The sequence below is a fragment of the Suricata suricatta genome, chromosome 14, assembly GCF_006229205.1.
Source record: "Suricata suricatta isolate VVHF042 chromosome 14, meerkat_22Aug2017_6uvM2_HiC, whole genome shotgun sequence".
Classification (NCBI taxonomy): domain Eukaryota; kingdom Metazoa; phylum Chordata; class Mammalia; order Carnivora; family Herpestidae; genus Suricata; species Suricata suricatta.
The window spans coordinates 61,154,375-61,177,844 of record NC_043713.1 but is presented as its reverse complement, the minus strand read 5'-3'; the positions used below and the strand labels follow the sequence as shown (position 1 = coordinate 61,177,844).

General features: G+C 54.3%; 2 protein-coding genes across 5 annotated transcripts in view; one reads left to right on the top strand and one right to left on the bottom strand.

Moving 5' to 3' along the window:
- Nucleotides 1-15,391, top strand: part of MED15 (mediator complex subunit 15) — a 68,009-nt gene extending 52,618 nt beyond the window's left edge. The window contains exons 9-17 of one of the 2 annotated variants that reach the window (XM_029923017.1): nucleotides 10,519-10,655; nucleotides 10,753-10,880; nucleotides 11,098-11,232; nucleotides 11,311-11,374; nucleotides 12,242-12,308; nucleotides 12,818-12,978; nucleotides 13,067-13,233; nucleotides 13,642-13,740; nucleotides 14,370-15,391. In XM_029923017.1, the coding sequence (XP_029778877.1) occupies nucleotides 10,519-10,655; nucleotides 10,753-10,880; nucleotides 11,098-11,232; nucleotides 11,311-11,374; nucleotides 12,242-12,308; nucleotides 12,818-12,978; nucleotides 13,067-13,233; nucleotides 13,642-13,740; nucleotides 14,370-14,506 (1,095 nt within the window). In that variant the 3' untranslated portion in view covers nucleotides 14,507-15,391. The remainder of the gene's footprint in view (nucleotides 1-10,518; nucleotides 10,656-10,752; nucleotides 10,881-11,097; nucleotides 11,233-11,310; nucleotides 11,375-12,241; nucleotides 12,309-12,817; nucleotides 12,979-13,066; nucleotides 13,234-13,641; nucleotides 13,741-14,369) is intronic. The other variant, XM_029923018.1, reaches the window with a different exon arrangement.
- A 643-nt stretch (nucleotides 15,392-16,034) lies between these two features.
- Nucleotides 16,035-21,713, bottom strand: CCDC74B (coiled-coil domain containing 74B). 3 transcript variants are annotated; one of them, XM_029922830.1, is made up of 7 exons: nucleotides 21,394-21,713; nucleotides 20,168-20,209; nucleotides 17,895-18,057; nucleotides 16,903-17,092; nucleotides 16,748-16,827; nucleotides 16,595-16,666; nucleotides 16,035-16,442 (listed from the first exon to the last, which is right to left on the bottom strand). In XM_029922830.1, the coding sequence occupies exons 1-7, from the start codon at nucleotides 21,647-21,649 to the stop codon at nucleotides 16,304-16,306; spliced, it is 942 nt and encodes a 313-aa protein (XP_029778690.1). In that variant the 5' UTR covers nucleotides 21,650-21,713; the 3' UTR covers nucleotides 16,035-16,303. The 3 variants fall into 3 exon arrangements, with proteins under 3 accessions (XP_029778690.1, XP_029778691.1, XP_029778692.1); XM_029922831.1 differs by having other exon boundaries at nucleotides 16,903-17,080; nucleotides 21,394-21,711; XM_029922832.1 differs by lacking the exon at nucleotides 20,168-20,209.
- Between the last annotated feature and the right edge of the window lie 1,757 nt (nucleotides 21,714-23,470).

Here is a 23,470-nt window from a genome sequence, read left to right as displayed (position 1 = left end):
GTTTTGGAAGGTTACTGATAATGCATGTCCTGATATGTAGCCAGGTTCTGGTGGTTCTGTATAAGAAGTGCTAGGTTTGGGAGCCTGAGCACACATTCTTCCATTCCTCTCTCGAGTCTGCCCTCCCAGACGGAGGAGAAAAGAGGTGTCCCGTGACACTCACCAGTGCTGTGACCTCAATGGATGGCTGAGGCTCTTAACCTGGAGCGAGCTGTAGTAGTTGTTTCAGGAAAATTGGTGAGCCCTGAGCCTTAGACATCCGGTTCTATTTTTTCTGACATTACTTGTGTAAATGACAGGTGATGTCATTGTCACCCATAGTGGGATTTATTAACTTCCTTTTCTCCCCTAAACTTTTTCTGTTACTATACATATATCCAGAACAGACTGTGTCTCCCACATCTAAAAATCCCTAGGCTTTTGTCTTTTAACCTTGTGCTTTTATTTTATTTATTTTTTAATATTTTTATTTACTTTTTTGTTTTTTGTTAAGATTTTTTTTTAATGTGAATTTATTTTTGAGAGAGAGAGAGACACAGCACATGAGCAGGGGAGGGACAGAGAAAGAGGGAGACACAGAATCTGAAACAGGTTCCAGGCTCTGAACTGTCAGCACAGTGCCTAACACAGGACTCAAACCCACAGACCACGAGATCATGACCTAGCCAGTCAGATGCTCAAACCAACTGAGCCATCTAGGTACCCCTACTTTTTAATTTTTTTTTAATTAAATTTTTTATTTTCACTTTTATTCTTTAATAGTTTTTTTTTAGTGTTTACTTATTATTTATTTTGTTAGAGAGAAAGAGCACAGGCAGGGGAGGAGCAGAGAAAGAGGGAGACACAGAATCCAAAGCAAGATCCAGGATCTGAGCTGTCAGCACAGAGGCTGATGTGGGGCTCAAACTTACAAACTATGAGATCATGACAGTTGCACACTTAATCAACTGAGCCACCCAGGCTCCCTTATTTACTCTTTTTTTAATAAAAAAAATTTTTCTTTATTTATATTTGAGAGAGAGAGACAGTATAAGCTGGGGAGGTGCAGAGAGAGAGGGAGACAGAATCATAAGCAGGCTCCAAGCTCTGAGTTGTCAGCACAGAGCCTGATGTGGGGCTTGAACCCTGGATAGCAAGATCATAACCTGAGCTGAAGTCGAATACTTAATTGACTGAGTCAGCCAGGCACCACCCCTGTAAGCTTTACACCCAACATAGGACTTGAACTCATGACCCCAAGATCAAGAGCCGCATGCCTTACTGACTGAGCCAACCAGACGCCCCTGTGTTCTTTTAGTGTATGGAAATTTATTTACTTACTTATTTACTTATGTATTATTTTTTAATGTTTATTTTCAAGAGAGAGAGAGAGCGCGCGCATGAGTGGGGGAGGGGCAGAAAGGAGAGAGAGAGGGAGACCCAGAATCCGAAACAGGTTCCAGGCTCTGAGCTGTCAGCCTAGAGCCCAACATGGGGCTCAAACTCACGAACCATGAGATCATGACCTGAACTGAAGTCAGAAGCTTAACTGACCCATCCAGGTGCCCTAGTAAACAGAAAATTTAACTACAGTTCCAAAGAATTGTCCTCAAAGGCACACTTCTGGATGTGCATGCAGGTAACCATTTTGCTGTATAGGGATCTCACACTGAGCTTTTTTGGACTGCTTGGACCTCTGTCTCCTCTTTCCGGGGCCTGCTGCCCAGTGACCCTGGAGGGGACCAGGCCTGTAGTTTGTGTGGCGTTTGAATTCCTTTCTGGGTAGATGTGTGTCAGGAGATAGTGAACGCACTTGCTCACAGGAGTGGGAGGAGTTGCTGGTAAACACTACCAGTGTGTTTTCCATTAGGATTCGTGGTTAAAAGAAAATGAACTTTCCTTCTCAGGAGTTCTCAATCACAAGAAAAACAGTAGCACATTAGATGTAAGCTTTTCATTCCTTATCACTTGTTTCTTCCTGGGAAAAACTTTCCACCTCTCTTGTACCACCCGACTTCTCAAGGTCTTTCTTCCTCTTCCTCCGGAAGCCCCCTGTCGTCCCAGATGACTACAGGCTGAGAGCCAATCCCAGGGACAGTTGCTTAGGGCCCCACTCTCAGGGCAGTTGGCCCCCCCAGAGGAGAGCAGGCATGTTTCTTGGAGGCTTCCTGTCAGGAGTCCAGAGTACCCTGTGAGTGCTGGCACACACCCCCAGTGTCCCACTTTGTGTCTGATGGGCTGGTGGGCTCTTTGGGACTGTGCCCAAGTTTTGGCAGACACTGGGAGAGAGGCTTCCTGGCCTCCCACCCTGGCGAGTTCTTTGTCATATGGCTGTAGGAGCATCTGCTCCCCAGCCCAGCAGGTATCTGCCACTGCTTGTGTTGTCCCCGGTGCCTGCTGCATGTGACCAGTAGGTGTGAGTGTGGGACTCGCATGTGATGCCAGAGGCCTCACAGAAGAGCAGGCTTTCCTCCAGCTTCAGAACCCCGTCCCTGGCATACCTGCCATAGGGACTGAATGGCCATCCATGCCACCCTGGTTTCAGGGACCAGCTGCAAAAGAGGTTTTGGTTGTTCATGGGTCACTTCTGCTTCCTTTCTGAATGTGGTCCTGCTGTGTTAGTTTGGTTTCATCTGAACACTTGTGAGTGCATACAGGCCCTGCTCTCCAGGGACCAGGCTAGACCCAGAGCCCAGAGCAAGGGTGGCCAGGACTCAGGAGACCACTGGGCTCCCATCAGCACAAGCCAGGCTCAGACCCACAGCAGTGCTTAGCCTACCTCACCATCTTTATGCTTCCAGAAGTATATGTGGATGAGGAGAGCAGTCCCAGAGCATGCTGGGAGCTCTAGAGTCTGCATTCATCTTATATGTTTAGGACAGACCTGACCTGCATCCCTGTAGAGGTGTATCCGAGAGTTGTGGAGTGCCAGGCTTCCCTTGCCCACCTCCCCGGAAGTTACAGAAGGAAACCAGTTCCCGGAAGCTGCCCAGAGGCTTGAGGAGAAGAGGGTGATTTGAGCTTAGACTCTCAGAGGCATTGTGATCAGACAGCATGTTCCTAAGAATGAAAGGTCCTGTGAGCTGGCTTATATGGACTCTTCTGTTTTAATGACCATCGACTTCTCCTCATAGCAATTCTGGTGGAGGGCTCCTTTCTGTCCCCGAAGCCTGGTCTCCCCGAACCACCATCCTGTCCTAGAGGTCTGGCCTTGAGGGCTCTGCAGGCCCATCAGCAGATCAGAAGTGTTTTGAAGGAGTATGGCAACAAGACAGAGAGGTCTGGAGGCAGCATTCATGGAGCTTCCTCTGGATTCTTGATACTGACACAGGCCTCCATGCGGTGAGCTTGAACGCGGAAGCCAGGCTGCCCCCAGCCCCCAGAGGCCGGTGGGCACTCCTTGTCTCAGAGGTTGCACACCCCTTTCTACCATCTGCAGCCCCCTCCAATCCCACACACTGCATTTCTTTGTTACAATCATCTTGTTTGTTATCCCTCTGACCTCAAGATGATCACTGCAGCCTTGGCCCAAGGTGGAGGGAAGTAAGAGCCCAGTTCCCATCCACCACCACGACCTCACCTGCCGTCCAGTCAAAGTTTCGCCCCTTTGGGTGGACAACCCTCAACACAGGTATTTATGGGGCAGTGCCCAGGGCCTCCCCAAAAGTTCAGCGTCCTCTGAGTACCTTTGTGAGGCACACTGTTATTGTCAGTGACTTCCTTTGCTGTGGTTCTGGAAGTGCCTAACCAAGCTCACATGAGCCCAGCCCAGCTTCTGTTTCTTGAGGGCATTGGAATAAATACCCATGTTTATTTTCACTTCAATACTTTGGATACCTCTGGTATTTTCATTTGGTGGAGAAGACGGGAGCTAATTTTCTTACAAAAAAGTTTAAGGTTTTTGGGGTTCCCCACTGGCTCAGTCAGTGGAATATGTGACTCTTGATCTCAGGGTTGTGTTGGACCCCTACATTGGGGATACTTAAAAAAAAGTTTACTTAAAAAAAATTTAGTGTTTTAGATAGTTATGGTAGTGCCTCTTTTTGTGGTAATGTAAAACTGAAGCTAAGCAGATAGTTTTGCGATCTTGAGCTGTGCAGATAGTCACCAGCCATTCGTACGTATTTACATTTAAACTAATAAAAATTGCATGAAAGTAAAAATTCACTTCCTTATGTTGAAATTCAGTTACATATCAAGTGCATGGTGGCACCATGGGGAAGCTGGTGGCTCTTCTGCTGGATGGCACAGATTGTAGATCAAGTCAGGCTTGTGCTGGAGAGTTCTGTAGGACTGTGCTGTTCTAAAGTTTACTGTGTGGAGTGTAGAATTTACTACACACATTCATTTCTAGGTCTATAAAGACTTCTGTGTACATCACACGTTTTCAAAGATACGAATTCCTGGCTCTCCATTGCTGTATGACATCTGGAATCCTTCCATGGATATATTCGTTTATTTAACAATTTGTCGAAATGTGCATCCCATGAGCCAGGCCCTATTCTAAGATTCTGAGAATAAAATGGTAAGGAGGTTCCCGCATCTTACTTGCTTTCCATTTTAGTGGGTTTGCCGTGAAAACTTCAGATTTGCCAAAACTGTTAAGATTCTGTTTCTATTGTAAGGCAGATGCATCTCTAATCCTAGCAGACAATCCTGCCGTTCCCCGATGGCGCATGCGCAGACACTGCCATTGCCGTGCGTGAGGGAGGCAGTCTGTGCAGGGCGCTGCCACAGTCTGTCTGGCCCCAGGCCCTGTGCCATACTGCCACACACCACTGAAAAGACAAGAGCATTCCTGTGACCATGGCCTTGCCATTTGGCAGCATGGTCTGTTGTCACTCTCCCTCCTGACTCCTAAGAGTCACCCCAGGTGTGCCAGTAGCAGCTGCTCACTGACCAGTGTGAGTTCTTTGGCACTGGCCTCCCATTTGGTAGCTGTTGCATAGCAAGAGGCAGAAATGGCTGGACTCTACTGGTAAAAAGGCCTTATGATAGAGCTTGCTAGAAGAACAGAAGTTGTGGGACAGGAAAGTAGGCCTGGCACCTACGTGGCACGGAGGGCTGGGCGGGGCAGAGCCCGGGCACAGCTCCTTGCCACCCCAGGCTGCATAGGCTCCTCCACGTGACTCTTGGCTCGGGGCTCCACCCCTTTGTGCATCAGGCTCCCCCAGCCTAAGCCCTATTACTTGCTCACATGCCACTAGTGAGTCTCTCCCATCCTGGTTCCTTTGATTCTCTGTGACCTTGAGCTGCTTGTTTTCCTTTCCTGCAGCCTCTGACTCACTCTGCATTGGGTTGACAGGTTGGGTGGTTGGGTGTGGGGAAGTGATCTTGGCATCAACAGGCAGGGCTGATTTTTCCAAGACCAATAAAAACGCTCACATTTTGAGTATGTGGTATGTGCCAGGCCTTGAACTACTTCTGGGTATGGATTTGTTCAGTCTCACTGCAGCAGGTCTCAGCTCACATGTTTAGGAGAACCTCCAGAGTCACCCCCTCAGCAGTGGCTAAGTGTCCACATCTGACCCTGCAGCAGTACCTGAGGCCAGAGGAGCCAGTGCCACCTGCAAAACAGGCTCAAGACGCTCAAATTAAACCCTTGGCCCAGGCTCTGCAGCTTCCCCCTTCCCACCCTGGCCTCTGTGGGGTCCTGGCTTGCATGCTCAAACTCACCCCCATAGCCTCCCTCCACCCTTACAGCAGTGGCAAGCACACTGGGCATTTGGTCCACCACAGACCTGGCTCCGGAACTGGCATGCCACTGCTGTTGTGTCTGTGACCTTCCAGTCCAGTCCCTCCTAAAAAAAGCCAGTTTATTCCAGAAATGCATCATTACAGTGTAGCCAAAAGCCACCCCTTCCATCCAACAGGCACCCCAACTGAGCCCTCGGCAGCCAGTGGCACCTTCAGACCTTGACACAGTGTGCTTCAGCACCCACGGTGACTTTCTGGTTTATTCTTTCCTTGCGGCAACAAACTGGGTTCAGGAAAACAAGCGGGATTGAAAATCTGTTCTTCTGTCAGCCCTTCAGGAGACAGGGCTCTCTCATCTCAGCCTCTTCCTTGCGCCCTGACCCTGCACTATGTCCCATAACTGTGTCTTCATATTGCAGGGGAATACTTCATAACCCTGACAACCATGACAAAGCTGGATCCTGTGCTGGACACAGCATGCTGGTCACTGTGCCCAGTACAGGAGTCCAGGGGGTACATGGGGTCCCTGGCAATGTAAGTAAGTGGCACCATAGTGGAGTCCATATTCTTCTTTGCCCTGGAGAATGACTCCTGGGGACATGTCATGTACAGGGTCCAGGAGTATGGGGCAGTTCCAGGGATGTCCGGCGGGCACAGGTGGTCCCATTAGTGTTAGAGTACATGGTACCACCAGCCTCTCCTGAGGTTATTTCATAGCATATAGCTCCCCAAACCAGCCTTTCTTTCATTTTTTTAAATTTATTCATTTTTGAGAAGCAGAGAGAGACAGAGCATGAGTGGGGAAGGGACAGAGAGAGAAGGAGACAGAGAGTCCAAAGCAGGCTCCAGGCTCTGAGTTGTCAGCAGGAGCCCAACATGGGGCTTGAACTTATGGACCATGAGATCATGACTTGACCAAAGTCAAACGCTTAACTGGCTGAGCCACCCAGGCACCCTGTAAGGCCATTTCTTTCTTTCTTTCTTTCTTTCTTTCTTTCTTTTTTAATGTTTGTTGTTGTGTTTTTTCCCCCCTGTTTTCTATTTCTTTTTGAGAGACAGCACAAAGAGAGGGTAAGAGAGAGAGGGAGACACAGAATCTGAAATAGGCTCTAGGCTCTGAGCTAGCTGACAGCACAGAGACCAACACAGAGCTCAAACCCACGAACCATGAGATCGTGACCTGAGTCAAAGTCGGATGCTTAACCGACTGAGCCACGCAGGTGCCCCTAGGCCATTTCTTTCTTGACAGAGGCCTTTGTATAGCTGCCCCTCATCCTGGGTATGTCTGTGGAATATTGGGATTTAGGAGACCTGGGAGCCCTGGGCTGTCCTGGGAGGGGATCCTAAAGACCTGGGATGGGGAATATGTTTGCTGCCAGCTGAATTGGGTGTTTTACCAGAGGAGTTGTCAGACGCAAAGATACCTGGGTTGGATATTGGGAAGCTAAGGGTTTCCTGCGGCACCCTAGAGAGTGGCCGTGGGGAGCCTGAAGCCGGACACAAGAGGCAGGCTCAGGGGAGGACGCAGAAGCACTGAGCTTGTACCCTGGGCCTGGCAAGCCTCTCTTCCCTGTGTCGTGTGGACCGTAATGCCCAGGGGAGCTGTGTGCGGTCAGTGGCTCCATGGAGCCCAAAAGCAAAGGGTGTGGGGAAGGTGCCCCATGGTCTGAGTGCTGACAGTGCCTTTGATTTTTTTATGTAATTTTTGGGAAATGTTTATTTTAATTTTTGTGTATGTGTTTTATCTATTTTTGAGAGCCAGAGAGAGACAGCGTGAGCAGGGGAGGGTCAGAGAGAGGGAGACACAGAATCCGAAGCAAGCTCCAGGCTCTGAGCTAGCCCTCAGTACAGAGCCCAACGCAGAGCTCGAACTCACAAACCGTGAGATCATGACCTGAGCCAAAGCCAGACACTTAACTGACTGAGCCACTCAGGCGCCCCAAAAAATGTTTATTTTTGAGAGAGCACAAGCAGGGGAGGGGCAGAGAGTGAGAGAACAAGACACAGAATCTGAAGCAGGCTCTAAGCTCCAAGCTGTCAGCATAGAGCCTGATGCAAGGCTCAAACCCACAAACCATGAGATGATGACCTGAACTGTAATCAGATGCTTAACTGACTGAGCTACCCAGGTCCCCCTACTTTTCTCTTAATGTTTTATTTATTCTGGGAAGAGGGGTACATGAGCACGAAGTGGGGAGGGGCAGAAGGGGTCAGGATCTGAAGCAGGCTGTGTACTCACAACAGAGACACCATTGCAAGGCACAACCTCACAAACAATGAGATTATGACCTGAGCCAAAGTCAAACGCTTAACTGAGCAGCCCAGGTGCCTTTTAAAATACAGCTTCAGGGGTCTGTGGGTGGCTCAGTCAGTTGGGCACTCAACTTCAGCTCAGGTCATGTTCTCACAGCTCGTGGGATCGAGCCCTGTGTCTGGCTCTGTGCTGACAGCTCAGAGCCTGAAGCCTGCTAAGCATTCTGTGTCTGTCTGCCCCACTCTCTCTCTCCCTCCCCCACTCACACTCAGTCTCGCTCTCTCTCTCAAAAATAAACAAACATTAAAAAAATTTTTTTAGGGGCGCCTGGGTGACTTAGTCAATTGAGCGTTGGGCTTCGGCTCAGGTCATGATCTCACGGTTCGTGGATTCAAGCCCCGTGTCGGACTCTATGCTGACAGCTTAGAGCCTGAAGCCTGTGTTTGGATTCTGTGTCTCCCTCTCTCTCTGCCCCTCCCCTGCTCACACTGTCTCTCTCTCTCAAAAATAAAAAACATTAAAAAAATTTTTTTAATATTTTTTTTTAAATACAGCTTCATACATTTAGGTTGGAAGTGAACTGGGCAGTGGCCTTCTCATTGCAGTGGCTTTGTGCCAGCCATTACACCCTGCAGATGCCTCATTTCTCCTCATAGAAGCACCAACTTTAGACTGAAGACAAGAGCCAAACACCTTCTAGAAGGGACATGTGCTGGAGTAGAAGCTGAGGCTGAGGCTCCTCCCTAGGGCTGGTAGGGGCAGGAGAGGCCAGGGGAGTTTGAACTATGGGCAGGAAGAGGGCACGGCAAGGGGCAGCTTCCGGGAGTGCCAGGCGGTGTGTGGCAGTAGGTCCGGATGAGGGAGCGGGGAGGCGACAGCAGGGGCTTTGCGGAAAACCACTGTAAGAGTTCCCATACCTAGCAGGTCGAGCCTAGGGCATGAGGTCCCAGGGCCTGTGCTTCTTCCCCTTGGCACCATCCGCTTCTCTACATGGGCTCTTCCGACGAGATGGCCTGTTCACCTTCCTAGTCCTAGGAGTTTGTTGGTACTCGAGTGGATTCTAGAGCTTATTTTCCAGTGCAGGGAAGATTGGGGGCAGCATGCTGCCTGCCCTGGGATTCAGTGTACCCCAGCACTGTGAAGGCAAGTCCTGCCTGGGTGAAATCTGTACTTGGTTCAGCTCAGCCCATGAAGCTACCTAAGCCCCATTTCTGACCTTGCTGACATCAGCATGAATTACCTGGGATCATTTTGCTTCACTTGGCGGAGCAGCTGGAGGCCTGAGCTTGTGTGTTCCTGTCCCTTTGCTCCCAGGCCTGGGGCCTAGTCACAAGTGGTGGGACAGCTCATACTGTGTGCTGATGTGCTGGTGGGCTAGCAGCTTGGGTTTGGTGCGGCTCTGACCTGTGTTAGAAGTGTGATAATGTAGCCTCCATGCCCCCGACCATGCCAGCTCCTGTGTAGCTTCTCGACCCTGCACACTCCGTGGGAAGGGAACAATGTTTCACTCAAGGAGCTTCTTCTGGTATCCTGGGAAAAAGGCCAGGGCCCCTTGCCCAGCCAGGAGAATGGGCGGGCAAGGAAGACGGGCATCTGTTTTCCTGGTGGGATCAAATGCTTTTTCTTATTCCCTGATTCAAGGATCGAGAGACTAGCAACAACCCCCAGAGTGAGCCAAATCCAGTTCCCCAGCACTGTGGTGGGAGTGTGTGGGAGGGAGGTGTGGAGCCGTGGCCCCAGATGCCACCACTGTCTTGGGTGCCCTGGGAGAAGTGTCAGAGTTCATCTGCAGAACTGGATGAACAGGTCCAAGAGGTGAGGGTGGGTGTTGTGGGCTGGGCTTCAAGAAGCAGGCTCTGAGGGGATGCTCAGGGACCTGACTAGGGTGTGGGAGAAGCCACTACCACTGACCGAGCTCTGAAACTGGCGGGGTCTTTGGATTAGTTCTGGCTGGGCCTTTATGCTACCATCACCACATCGTGGGCGAGGCAGTTCTCTGTGGGGCTCACTCAGCTGCCAGACTGAGATCCTCAGGCTGTGTGTGCTGACAAGGGCTGACACAAAGGCTGCTTTGCTCCCCTTAAACCTGAGACACCTCCTCCCACTGTGGCCTGATGACTGAGAGGGTCATGGAAGCAGGTAGAAAGATGGTCCCATCTGTCAGGTACATCCTCACAGGCACACAGACGAGAGAATCACAGGCTGGGGAGGCCGGGCGGCACCGCCCAAGGCCATAGGGTTCTCTGGCTCCCACACCTGTGAGGCAGAGACATAGGAATATCCTGTCCCAGCTTAGAAGCCTGTAGACTTCATGGTTTCCCTACCAAGGAGCAAGGGCTACCTAGCCTGGCCCTTTGGCCAGCACCTCAGTTACCATGGACTCATGTCCATCCTCAGGCTGGGGAGCTGTGCCTATGTGTATATTCACAGGGTGGGGTGTCTGAAGGAGGGTGTGTGGGTGAGGTCGAGAGGGAGAGGGGCCTTATTTGTGCCGATGGAGTCCTCGGGCCTGGGGTGGGGGAAGGGAGCAAGGTGCAGCAGGAGTGAGTGTGTGGCAGGCGAGCAGGCTGAGCCTCCTCCACTTCCAGGTCAGCCAGAACAGCCTCACCATGCTGTCCTCACCATCACCGGGCCAGCAGGTGCAGACCCCGCAGTCGATGCCCCCTCCCCCCCAGCCGTCCCCGCAGCCTGGCCAGCCCAGCTCACAGCCTAACTCCAACGTCAGGTAGGCCCGGCCGGGGTGGCCCTCCCTGCCTGGCTCCCAGGGCGGGCCCCGCCTTGTGCCCCAGCTCACAGGTGCACCTGTTTTTGCTCTGCTGCAGCTCCGGCCCTGCCCCTTCCCCCAGTAGCTTCCTGCCCAGCCCCTCACCACAGCCCTCCCAGAGTCCAGTGACGGCACGCACCCCACAGAACTTCAGCGTCCCCTCCCCAGGACCTTTAAACACCCCTGGTAAGTCGGGCCTGGGGTGGGTGTGATCCAAGGACCAGAGCCCATCGTGTAACCCAAATACACAGCCCTGCGGGTTGAGGTGGTGAGGTTTTCCCTTCGCCCTCTGGAGGCCTCGGCTTGTAATGGGGTGGGGGAGCCCTAGATCCCCCACCTTGAGGGTTTGTAGAGAGGCCGGCCTTGTGGGTTGAAGCCGCATTCACCACGTTGTGTTCTGCAGTGAATCCAAGCTCAGTCATGAGCCCAGCTGGCTCCAGCCAGGCCGAGGAGCAGCAGTACCTGGACAAGCTGAAGCAGCTGTCCAAGTACATTGAGCCCCTGCGCCGTATGATCAACAAGATCGATAAGAACGAAGGTAGGGCTGGGGTACAGCAGAGGGGGGGAGGGCACAAGTACCCCAGGCCCGTGTCTTAGTGGCCCTTCTCTGTCTCAGACAGAAAAAAAGATCTGAGTAAGATGAAGAGCCTTTTGGACATCCTGACAGATCCCTCTAAGCGGTGAGTTTTGCCCCTGGCTCCTGGGGAAGGGACAGTGCTGGGCCCGTGTCTGGTGGCTTGGTTAGCCCAGCCTTAGACAGGCATTTGGTGGTCATACAGAGTTTAGAGAAGGGGCTTCAAGCCTCCACAATGCCTCCAAGCCCCTGGCCCCCTGCCTTTGCCACCACCCAGCCTCTGCCGTGCCCCTGACTTGCCAGTCAGTTACCCCGTTCAGTTACCCCGTTGCAAAAGGAGTGGCTGTGGCTCACCCGGGTTCGCTGTGAGAATGAAACAAGATGACTCCTTGAAAAGCACTTGAAGACACTGGAGCCCCAGGTTCACGACACAGACACATGCCCTGCCCCAACCCACCAGCTGTGCTGCTCTGAATGCCAGCGAGTGGCCAGCCCTGCAGAACTGTGCTCATGGATTGGCCTTTGGGTTCTGTCCCTATTTCTGTGTCAGTTTAGGCTGTGCTCCTTTCTAGAAGATCCTCTCTGTTCTATTTACTGGGCAAAATGCTAGATACTGCAGAACTAGGCCTATTGGAGTGGGCAGGTCTCAGGCTCTCTAGGATTGATCCCTCCTTGGGATTGTAGGGCTGGGGGACAGGGGCCTGGCCTCTCTCTCTCCCCCTGACTCATCACACTTATGCCCTATTCTGACTAGCAGGGCTAGTGCTCCTGGGTGTAAGACCATCTTGCCTTATATCTGGGTCTGGGAATACCTGGTCAATGGCTGGTGCTCCTGTGGAGGATTCTATTGGCCGACGCTGGTTCCATCCACAGCAGGACAAGCTAGGCAGGGAGCAGTTGGGATGAGTACAAAAGAACTGCTGGCGTCTCATCCTTAAGTGCATAGGATCACTCACACCCCGTCTCCCCATAGGTGCCCCCTGAAAACACTCCAGAAGTGTGAGATTGCCCTGGAGAAGCTCAAGAATGACATGGCAGTGGTAAGTGGGGCACCGGGGCCTGGTGGTGTTCAGAGGGCCACAGGCATCTGTGGGGAGAACTCGGAACCACAAGCTGAGAGAAGCCTTCACAGTCAGGAGTGCACAGAGGGGTCATGTTGCTCAGCCTGGGGACCTTGCCCAGGAATCTTCTTCCAGGTCAAGTTTGCTGTGCAGAAGGAGAGCTTATGTGGGACCATGGGAGAGGTCACCCAGCAGCTGTGGTCCTGGGGTGCTTCCTGTAGCCCCCAGGTTCATGGACTTTCTTGTATGCCCATCTCCACCATCATCTCTATCCAGCCCTGCCCCTTGCCCCTGGGGGAAGGGGGCTCTAGGGAAGGTCAAGACTGCAGAAGGCAGGAGAATGCATCCAGGATCAGCTGGATTTGTCTCCAGGGGGCAAAGGTTGTGGGGAAGCCATGGAAGGCTGTCGGTGAGGATGAGGACCTCGGGGTCTGGAATGCCTCTCCGAGAGTGGGCTGCTGACCTCCCTGCTCCCCATCCTGTCCCAGCCCACGCCCCCACCGCCCCCGGTGCCACCAACCAAGCAGCAGTACCTGTGCCAGCCGCTCCTGGATGCCGTCCTGGCCAATATCCGCTCACCCGTCTTCAACCACTCCCTATACCGCACATTCGTGCCGGCCATGACAGCCATCCATGGCCCACCCATCACGTATGTACAGCCCAGGGTTCAGCCTCAAAATGGGTGGGCCATGGACCATAGCCTAGTCCGGTGTGGTGACCATGGGGGTCTCCTCCAGGGCCCCGGTGGTGTGTACTCGGAAGCGTAAGTTTGAAGATGATGAGCGGCAGAGCATCCCTAATGTGCTGCAGGGGGAGGTGGCCAGATTAGACCCTAAGTTCTTGGTGAACTTGGACCCATCTCACTGCAGTAACAACGGCACCGTCCACCTGATATGCAAGTTAGGTGCGTACAGGGGAGGGCGGGGCTGGTGCTATGGGAGGGTGAGTCCTAAACTACTGCCCAAGGCCCCAGAGCAGGCCCACCCCAGGCCCGCATGCTCCATGTGGACATGCTGTTGGCCTCTCACAGACAGGCATGCTCACACCACACCCCAAAGCCCACCATCCCTGTGTCCTCCTGGGCCCACCGATTCTTACCTCTCACCGGCCTGCCAGGGAAGCCCTCTCTCCCATCCAAGGCTGTGCTTGCCTGAGGCTCTAGGGAGATGCGGAAGCCTAGGAATTAGAGTGACTTCCACTCTGCAGCAAGCCTCACCAGAACCCTTTGGGATGTGAAGAGCCCTGTTTAGAGCGGGGCTATGAGGCAGGGTGGCCCGAGGCCAGGTCACAGGCACAGCCACATGTGTTGCAGATGACAAGGATCTCCCGAGTGTGCCACCGCTGGAGCTCAGTGTACCTGCTGACTACCCCGCCCAGAGCCCACTGTGGATTGACAGGCAGTGGCAGTACGGTGAGCCGAGACAACAGCCACAGGGAGGCCTCGTGGCTGCTGCCTAGGGGCCCTGGCAGGAGGGGGTCAGCTCTCCTCTGAGGCCCCTCCTCCCTTTTCTCTGCTGCCCCTTTGTGGACAGGAGTGGGTTGCCCACAGTTACTTGGGGAGAAACGGGTCCCTGTCCATCCTGTGTCTGCAGGGCGGCACATTTAGTGAGAGGTGAGCAGGTCCAGCTGCCTTTGTGGGCCTCTGCAAGGCTGATGTGGGAGTACACAGAAGGAGCTTGGGCTCATGGCGACCCATCTGGGTGTCAGCCGTCAAACCAGAGGCCCAGAGAGATCCCTGTTGATGGCCAGTTCCCCCGCAGCACACAACTGTCCCTGAGAGAAAGCCTGGGGCTCCAGACCTGTTCATATTCCAGTTCTCCACTACCGCATGGGCCTGGGAGGGGACCGTGTTGGCCACCCCGCTGTGTGTGGGAGATGGCATCCTGGTCATGTTGGCTGGCTGGAATGCCCCAGACACCAGCCCTGTGTCTGTGGGGCAGCCCTTCATAGAGAGTCACTTGTGTGGCCCAGGGCCAGGCCCGGCACTGGCTGTCCTGGTGGAGGGCAGAGCGGCACTCAGGGTTCACTGGTCTGTTACAGATGCCAACCCCTTCCTGCAGTCGGTGCACCGGTGCATGACCTCGAGGCTGCTGCAGCTCCCCGACAAGCACTCAGTCACAGCCCTGCTCAACACCTGGGCGCAGAGCATCCACCAGGCCTGCCTCTCCGCCGCCTAGCCACCCACCCACTGGGGACCATGGGGATAGACGGCAACCTTGTCAGGGCCATAGAGGACATGCACCTCATGTTGGACGTTTCTAGGTGTTGGCTCCCATAGAGAGCCTGGGCTTAGATTAGCTTTCCTGCTTTTATCTTCTGCCTTGGGGACCTGTCAAACATTTTCCCATACTTGTACATGACTGGGGCAGGTGGCTATGGAGCTGGCTGCTTCAGTGGTGGGGTTGGGGTCTCCCCCCTGTCCCCGCCCCAGGAGTCGGACAGGCCTCAGCCCTATGTGCTCCTCCTTGGGCTGCTGTCCCCTCGGCTTCTACAGGGCCCATGTCCTTCCTCAGTAACCTGGAGGAGAACTAAGGGTCTTGTTGGAGCCTCTGTGTGTGTGCCAGAAAACTTTGTTTCTGTAGGGGAACATGGAGAGCATAGAAAACCCTGAAAACACACAGAATTCTCTGATCACAGTTTTGGGTTCAGACCCTTCCACCATTGCCGTGTGGGGCATGCCACCGGGAAGCTCCTGGGTCCAAGGGCATCTGCTGCGTCTCAGAGGGAAGGTCGGCCTGCAGGCAGTTGCAAATCCCCTGCCATCGCCTGGGCCTCATAGCTCCTGGCATTCTCCCTTTACACCATGGGGGTCTGCTCAGTGCTGTGGGGGGTGCCTAGGGAGCAGGAACACCTGGGTGGATCCTGTACCTGGCACCATCCCACTCATTGGGCATTCGGACCTGTTCTTGGGTCAGGGTGGCGTCCTCAGGACCTGGTGTCCTCAGAGCCACTCGAGAGAGTGAAGGCTCCCCCCAGCCCTCTGGCAATGAGAGGTTTCCCCTTTTGTATGTGCACTACCGTGTCATCTGTGGTTCTTATAATAAATTTATTATTCCTGTGTTTGTCATGAGTTTGTCACTGTGTCCCCTCCCAGAAGTCTGGGACCACTGTCCAGTGAGGGACGCTGTCAGGGCTGAGCCAGATTCCCCACCTTGGAGATGGCCATGGATGCCCAGACCTTAGTTCTCCCCTTTTTTGGCAGTATCAGTGCCCCATCCTGGTTTACCCTGAGGAGCTGGCCCTTGGTTGGAGGCAGGAGCCCTGCCCCCCCAGGGGAGGGTTGACACTAAACTGACCGCATCCATGAGACATAGGAAGCTGTGGTTCTGGGGAGTGAGGGGGTGGTGAAGCTCTCGGGTGGCAACGTCAGGGTGGGGCCCCAGTGTGCTGGAGAGGACTGCTCTCCCGTGGCCATAGCCCTCCACAGTGGAAGGCAGACTCGGTAGGATGGCTCATCAGCTGGGATTGTCGGTGTGGAGGCTGGTAAGCGCTGTAGCAGGGGAAAGCGACTTGCCCTTGTGCCTAGAAGGCAGACCCAGTCCAGCCAAGGGCCAGGAAAACCCCTTGCACTTGAGAAAGCCTGCATGTGTGCTTGCACTTGGTGCAGGGCAGCCACCGAGCCCTGGACCAGCCCAGGTGACCGCCCCAGTGGGCCCCTCCCACTGCAGGCAGCAGGCTGGGTAGCAGTGAGGGATGAGGCTCACAAGTGAATAAACGAGCTTTATTTCCAGTCTTCAGCAGGTAGGGTAATACTTATTTAATAACATGTTTTTGTGTAAATGCAGAATAGCAAAATACTGAGCAAGAATATAAAGTTTCTCAGTTCTGAGAATCTGCCATGAGTTTTGCTTATCTGGAATTTCGCTTGGCCCAAATTCTTTTGAAGTGCTATCTAGAGAGGCTTAGCATCCCCAGCTGTAGGTCATTGGCCTGGCCGCGACCCACCTCCCAGACGCAGATGCGTGCCGTCCACTTCAGAGCACAGAGCGGTGCAGCCGCCGGCTCTGCACCACCTGCAGCCTTTTCTGCCGCTCAGCAAAGTTACTCTTCAGGGTCTGCTTCAGCGCAGGCAGGATGGAGTGCTGTGCCACCGGCATAGGGCTCAGAATTAGGCTGGTAGGGCAAAGGGATGTCACTGCAGGTGCTCATGGAAGCAGCAGAGACTTGGCTGGCAGCAGGGCCCCAGACAAGCCACTGAGCTGTCCAGACCCCTTCTGTACTGGGCTCCAAGGCCACCCTACCCTCCCCCTCCCAGTGGGACTTACCATTTCTTGGGGATGCCCTTGGCAGGAACCTTGGGGAGCTGCATGGCTCCCTGGTGAAGGGCCTTCTGGTCCCTGGTGAAGGAGGAGTCAGTTGTGAGCCCCAAAGGATCAGAGCTTACAGGGATGCAGTGGGGGCCGAGCAGGGTCACTCACTTGGGAGAGCTGGGTCCAGCCTCCTCAGATGCAGTCTTGGGCCTCTGGTTCCTTTCCAGGAGGGCCTTGAGGTGCTGCAACTGGAAGGCAGGGAGAAGAGGGGCAGTAGGTGGAGCCTGTGGAGACACCGGGGCCCCTCTCTGCTGTAGGCTCACCTCTTGGGCCTGCAGGAAGTTGGCATTCCATAGCTGGCGGATGACCACCTCACACTGCTGAAGTGTGGCGGGCTTGCGCAGGTGCAGGGGCAGGTTCGTGGCAGGGGGCTGCTTGCCCTTGTGCTGGCTGCCTGCCACCCAGGTGGCTGCTGAACTGGGGGTCTCCACGTCTTCATCTCTGGAATAGGCACTAGAGCAGCCCGGAGCAGCCTGCCAGGATTGGTCTAACCGCCCACCACCTCTCTCTGGAGGGAAGCACCCACACCAGAAAGGCTGGTGTGGGGATGAGGGGTGTGTCCACACCGCCTCCTCTGGTCCTGGTTCCCTTCTGCTGACCTGCGTGCTCTGGACACCAGGTTGGGGGGGGGCTGTCTCTGGTGCCCACTGTGATCTGGGCCCATCCCTTCCTCCCCACTCAAGGGGCCTGAGGGTCAGCTGTGTTCAAGCTGTGTGGCTGCCCTCAGTCCTGACCCCACACCTGTGGTGCTGGTGGAAGAGGCTCTAAGTAGGACCATGCAGAGAAGCAGGACCCCATCCTGCTGCCTGCACTACCCTGGGACAACAGGGTCTCTTCGGATGCCAAGTCCAGGTTCACTGCTGCTTTCCAGGGAAGCCCAAGTGTCAATCCTGGTTTTGCTCTGGCCTGTAGGTTCTGTGCCTTGCAGAGGCCAAGCACGCTTCCCAGGGTGAGCCCAGCAGCATGACTTACTGTTCTTTTGACTTGCTTGTTCTCTTGGTGAAAAGCAAATTAATTTAAAGGCCAAGTTAACTTTGTTTCATTTCTGTCAGAAATTAGTTTCTGGGTTGCTGTTGGCACCCCCGTGTGGGCTCAGGCCCACACAGGGCAGTGCCCACCAGATGGGCCTGCCTGGAGTGAGTCTGCTGTCACTCTGGAGACTGACCCATTTGGAAGAGCAAAGCAGCTGGCTCATTCCAGAATGTGAACCTACTAAACGCAACACTGGGTCCATGGGGTGCAGGTGAGCCCTTACTTGGCCTGCTCCTGCACCCCTGGGGCTTTGTCCAGCTTGCTGTTGTGAAACAGGGCAGCAAACGGGGTCTCCTCATCCAAGTCCATCTTCTGGGGAACGTTAGCTTTCGGGTCTTGCTTCTTGGAGGAGCTCAGTTGGGGCCTGGCCCTTCCTTGAGAGTTGGCTGTAGATCAGACCCAGACAAAGCAGTCACTGAGGGCATCAAGGGCCAGTGCCCAAGTCCTCCAGGACTGGCTGTGTGTGCCCAAGGAGTGCCCACCCCCTGCCTCGGTTTCCTTCCTGTAAAGGAGAGATGGTAAAAGTCCCCATTGTGGGGGCTGCCAGGAGACCCAAAAAGGGGGTCTGTGGGTGGTGCCTGCTGAATGCTCTAAAACTGCTGCAGCGGTAGAAGCTGGCTCCCGCCTGACTTGTACTGGGGCAGTCTCCCATGCCTCAGGAAAGCCAGGGGTCCGGATGGCCCCACAGCTGTTTCTGACTCTGAAGCAGCACCCCATTTGGGGCAAAATGAAACTATGAGAGTTCTGGGATCCGGCCTGCACAGACTTCCTTTCCAAGGACAAGACCCACGGCCTGCCTGGGCCCTGCATGGAAGGGGCAAGGGCTACTCCTGGGGAGGATGCCTGGCCTCTCAGGGAGGCAAGGTGCCAAGAAGAGGCTATTGGCTCCCCTTGCTGTGCAGAGGACACCACAAGTCCAGAACTCTAGGCAGGGCCATTCCTGCCTGTATCCCACCTGCTTGCAAGGGGCCATGATGAGAGGGCTTCTGCCAGGCTACCCTTGGAAGCTCAGGGGCTCCTCTCTTTGTATGTCAGGGTGTGTCTGCCATGGGACCTTGTGCCCCACGTTGATTTGACGTTCACTCCCTTTGTAGCCAAGCCTGCCGGGCTTTTGTAGTCTCCCTCTGCCCAACCCACAGTCCTGTCACACCCCACCTTGGCCCCTTCCTGCCAGTGTTAACCTGGCAGCCACCGTCCCTGGCTCCCTTCAGCTGCCCCTTAGCCCTTAAGTCCACAAACCCTGGCAAAGGTCCAATCTGGTAAGCACCCCTCACTGGCCATCAGGGTCCAGGACCCCGGTGGGGCATGTGCCCCTCCCCTGACCCTGAGTTCACAGACGGTGCTGGCATGCCTATGTGACAAGGTCAAATTTGAGACGGACTTGATGGACTCAAAGCTGGAATTGGAAATGCTGCCTCTGGGTGACGCACAGGGTTAGTCTGAGATGGCAGCGTCACTACCTCGGTCCCAGCTTTCCCAGACATGTCTGTGACCTGCTTGGGTGAGGGGCTGGGCCACTGGTGCCTGCCTCCTGGCCCTGCAGGCCTGTGTGTTTGTGTTTGTTCAGAGCCCTCCCCCACTCTCATGATGCAGAATCAAGGCCAAGAGAAAGGTGGTTTCTGGAAGGGCAGAAAGAAGGGGCTTGGGCCCAAAGAAGCAGGCCTCTTCTGATGTCCCACTGGGGACCCTCGGCCCAGCAGGACTGAGACCATTAATGGCCCTGCCACTTACCCAGGACAGCTCACTGGAACTGCTCTGCCCCTCTGGAGGAGGGCCTACCACCACCCCATATTCCATGTACCCTAGGAAGGGAGACTGGGACACCCCAAAACTGGGGCATTTTACACTAACACCTCTCAGACTACCTTCTGATGTCAGACTTGGCTCCAAAGGTATGTGGGAGAACAAGCCCAAGACAGCCTGAGTCTCCCAGGGCTGGGCTGGAGGACAGGCAAAGAGTAAGGGGCTGTCACGATGAGGAAGGGCCTTAGGCAAGTGACTGCAGGTCTCTGTGTCTCCACTTCCTTCCCCCAGCCCTCAGCCCTCTTGGTCACTATAGAGACGGCAGGAGGATCCTCAGAAGGACTGTGCCCAGAGCCATCTGTGCCAGGAAGAGGCACAGGGCTGGGGCTGCCCAGTGCTTGCCAGAGCTTCAGAGAGCGCCTAGGGCCTCCCAGAGCAGCAATCCAAGTAAAAATCCAGCAGAGCAGCAAGGCTGGCGGGGGGCGGGGGGGTCTAGGCAGCCCCCACCCCCAGCTGCTGTCCCTGCTACCTTACTATAAACCTCAGGCCTTGCGACCCCCGAGAGCCCCACCTGCTATGCTTGTGCATGTCACCCACACCATGGCCGGGGCAGTGGTTGTCCCGGTCCCCCCGAGATTCCTCCCCACTGGGATAGTACATAGGCCAGTACAGCTAGCTGGGTAGACAAGCACTCTGGAGGGGCTATTCGTGACATGTAATTTCCCATCAGGCACCCAAGGGCCTCAGTCTTACCTTTCTTTGGCTTCTGATTCATTATTAGCTTATAATGGAGATCTGAAAGCAAGCACATGCTCTCGTCATTTTTGAAACTGCTGCCATTTGGGGAGAAGAGGTTTTGGCTTGCCCTGTGCACCCCCTTCGCTGCTGAACCCCCGAGAGACCTCACACATGACCTTGAAAGCCAGGACCCTGCCCCAAGGGCCAAGCCTTTACCCTGGGTGCCTTAGGACCAGGAATACCTCTAGCTGTTCCCTGAGCCAGAGCCCTTGGGTTAGAGTCTCGCCAGGAGTCCATTCCTCTGCGCATGACATCTACAGGGCACCCTCTGCTAGGTGGGACCCCAGCTCCAGGGAAACAGAGGTTAAGTCAAAATGACCCAGTCCTCCAGGATCCCTAGCCATGGATGAGCAAATGTGATCAGAGCAATGATAAGCAACACCCAGGACGTGGGCTGGCCACATCCAGCCTGGGCATCAGGGAAGGACAGGCGTGAGACCCAAGACTCCTTATGTCAAGAGGAGGGATTCCTGACATCATGGTCACCTCTTGATCTAATAGCACTTAAGGTAAAGGCAACAGAAGAAAGGTGAGGAGATACTGAGACAGGACTAAGCATGTGGGGGAAGGAGCTCCAACTAAAGTATAAGGGAAAAGAGAGAGGGCAGCAGTGTCCCCACTATGAATAGGCCTTAAGTTCTGCTTCAGGCCTGGCCCAAGGCGGTGAGTAGCTACCAGAGGGGCAAAGTTAGGAAGGACCTGCCCTGAGGGGACGCGGGGTCAAGGGGAGGTGTCCAGGGAGGGGCTGGATGGGAACGGCAAGTCGGCTCTTGATCTGTCTTTAGTTTGTGAAAATCACTGAGCTGGAAACTCGCACTTTTTACTTCCATAAAGTTTTTTAGAACAGGCAGGCCTGACTTGCCTACAGAGGAGACTGCTTACTGTAGGAAACGTTACAGCCAGGGCTCCCCACCAGATAGTGGGGCGGCCCCGCCGACCCCGTCCACGACGACCCAGGTTTGGGGGGGGGGCGGGGAGTCCGAGACCCACGTGGCAGGACCCGGGGTGGGGCTTGCTGCCCTGTGTCCTCCTTAAACCCTGCGTGTTCTAGAGTCCACGAGTGTTATGGTGCTGGAGGCATACGGGGTCGGCAGGTCTGCGTCTCCCTCGGCAGGTCTGCGTCTCCCTCGGGCCCCAGCCGCGGAAGGCGCCCCACCCGCGGCCTCGCCTCCCGGACTCACCCTTGTTCTCCCGCTTGAGGTGCTCGATCTCCTCGTGGAGCTTGACCAGTGTCTCTGAGTGCTGCTGCTGCAAGAACTGCAGGCTCTTCTCCAGGTCCAGCACCCGCTTCTGCGCCTCGCTGAGCCCAACCTGCGCGGCGGGCTGTCCGGGGTGGAGGATGGAGGGCGGGCGCGGGCGCAGGAGCGACGCGACCCGGGAGCCCAGAATCCCCGAACTGGGGGGCCTCTGCCCGGCCGCCGCCACCCCCGCGCTCATGTCGCCGTTGTGGCTGTACGCCCACTCAGTGGCTCAACTGCCCTACCCCGCCTCCGCCTTGTGCCGCGTCGCCAAGGAAACCGGCGCGCGCGAGGGGGCGGGGCTGAGGCGGGGCGTGGTCTGTGGTACTGGAGAGACGGTGCTCCTGGTGGGGGTGGGGTCTGCGTAGTTTGAGCTCATACACCCTGACTTTATGTTTATTTATTTTTTATTTATTTTTTTAAATTTATTTATTTATTTATTTTTGAGAGAAGGGGTGGGGGAGTGGAAGACGGAACACAAGTGAGGAAGGGCAGAGAGAGAAGGGGGGGGAGATACAGTATCTGAAGCAGGCTCAGGTTCTGAGCCTTCAGCACAGAGCCCATCACGGAGCTCGGAGCTGGAACCCACAAACCGTGAGATCATGACCTTAGCAGAAGTAGGGCACTTAACCGACTGAACCACACAGGGCCCCTCCTACACTGACTTTATAGGCATCCTCTGAATTAAGGTCAGATAATCCTCTACCTTTACAATAGGTCTTACTATCTAATTTTGTATTTATGCTTGTTTTTTGGGGGTTTTTTAATGTTTTTTTTTTTTGAAAGAGAGAGCCAGCATGAGCAGGATCAGAGAGAGGGGGAGACACAGAATCTGAAGCAGGCTCCAGGCTCTGAGCTAGCTGTCAGCACAGAGCCTGAGGCGCTGCTCGAACCCAAGAACCGAGAGATCATGACCTGAGCCAAGGCGGAAAGCTCGACTGTCAGAGCCACCCAGGTGCCCCGTATGCTTGTTTATGTTAATAGTTCACTCCTTGAATAGATGATACAGATTGCAGATTCAAAAACCAAAAGGTAGAGAACCTTCTGCTTTATGAAATGTGGGCAAAATACATGAAACAGCTACTTGGAAACAATGGAGAACAAAAAGCAGACAAACTGGATGAAGGCAGCTCTTGAAAGAAGAGCTGCTTGGGGCTCCTGTGTGGCTCATTGGTTAAATACCCAACTCTTGATTTTGGTTCAGGTCACAACTGTGAGATAGAGCCCTGTGTCAAGTTCCACACCGAGAGCAAGGAGCCTACTTAGGACTCTCTCTCTCTCTTTCTCTCTCTCCTCTCTCTGCCCCTCCTCTGCTAGCATGCTCTCTTTCTCTCAAATAAATAAATAAAACTATTTTTTAAAAGAAGAGCGCTTTTTCCCTGAGGGCTCTCTTCTAGTCAGCCAGACCTCAAACAGGAAGCCACAGAGGATGGAGTTTGAGGAGGACCCTGCAGCTGGAAACTGAGGCGGGCAACACAGTGAAATGTGGAGCCTCTGCAAGTGAGGAGTTGAAAGCTATAAACTTCAGGGGTGCCTGGGTGGCTCAGACGGTTAAGTGGCCGGCTTCTGGTCAGGTCATGATCTCGCAGTTCATGAGTTCCAGCCCAGCACTAGGTTCTGTGCTGACAGCTCAGAGCCTGGAGCTGGCTTCTGATTCTATGTCTCCCTCTCTCTCTGCCCCTCCCCCACTTGTGTTCTGTCTCTCTCAAAAATTGATGAGTTTTTTTAATGTTTTTATTTATTTTTGAGAGAGAGAGGGAGACAGCGTGAGCAGGGAAGGGTCAGAGAGAGAGGGAGACGCAGAATCTGAAGACAGGCTCCAGGCTCTGAGCTAGCGGTCAGCACAGAGCCAGACATGGGGCTCGAACCCACGAACCATGAGATCATGACCTGAGCTGAAGCCGGATGCTTAACCAACTGAGCCACCCAGGTGCCCCCAAATTGGGAATTTTAAACAATTATGATGACTATGCTCTAATGGAAAAATTAGACAATATGAAAGAATTGTTGGATAACATAA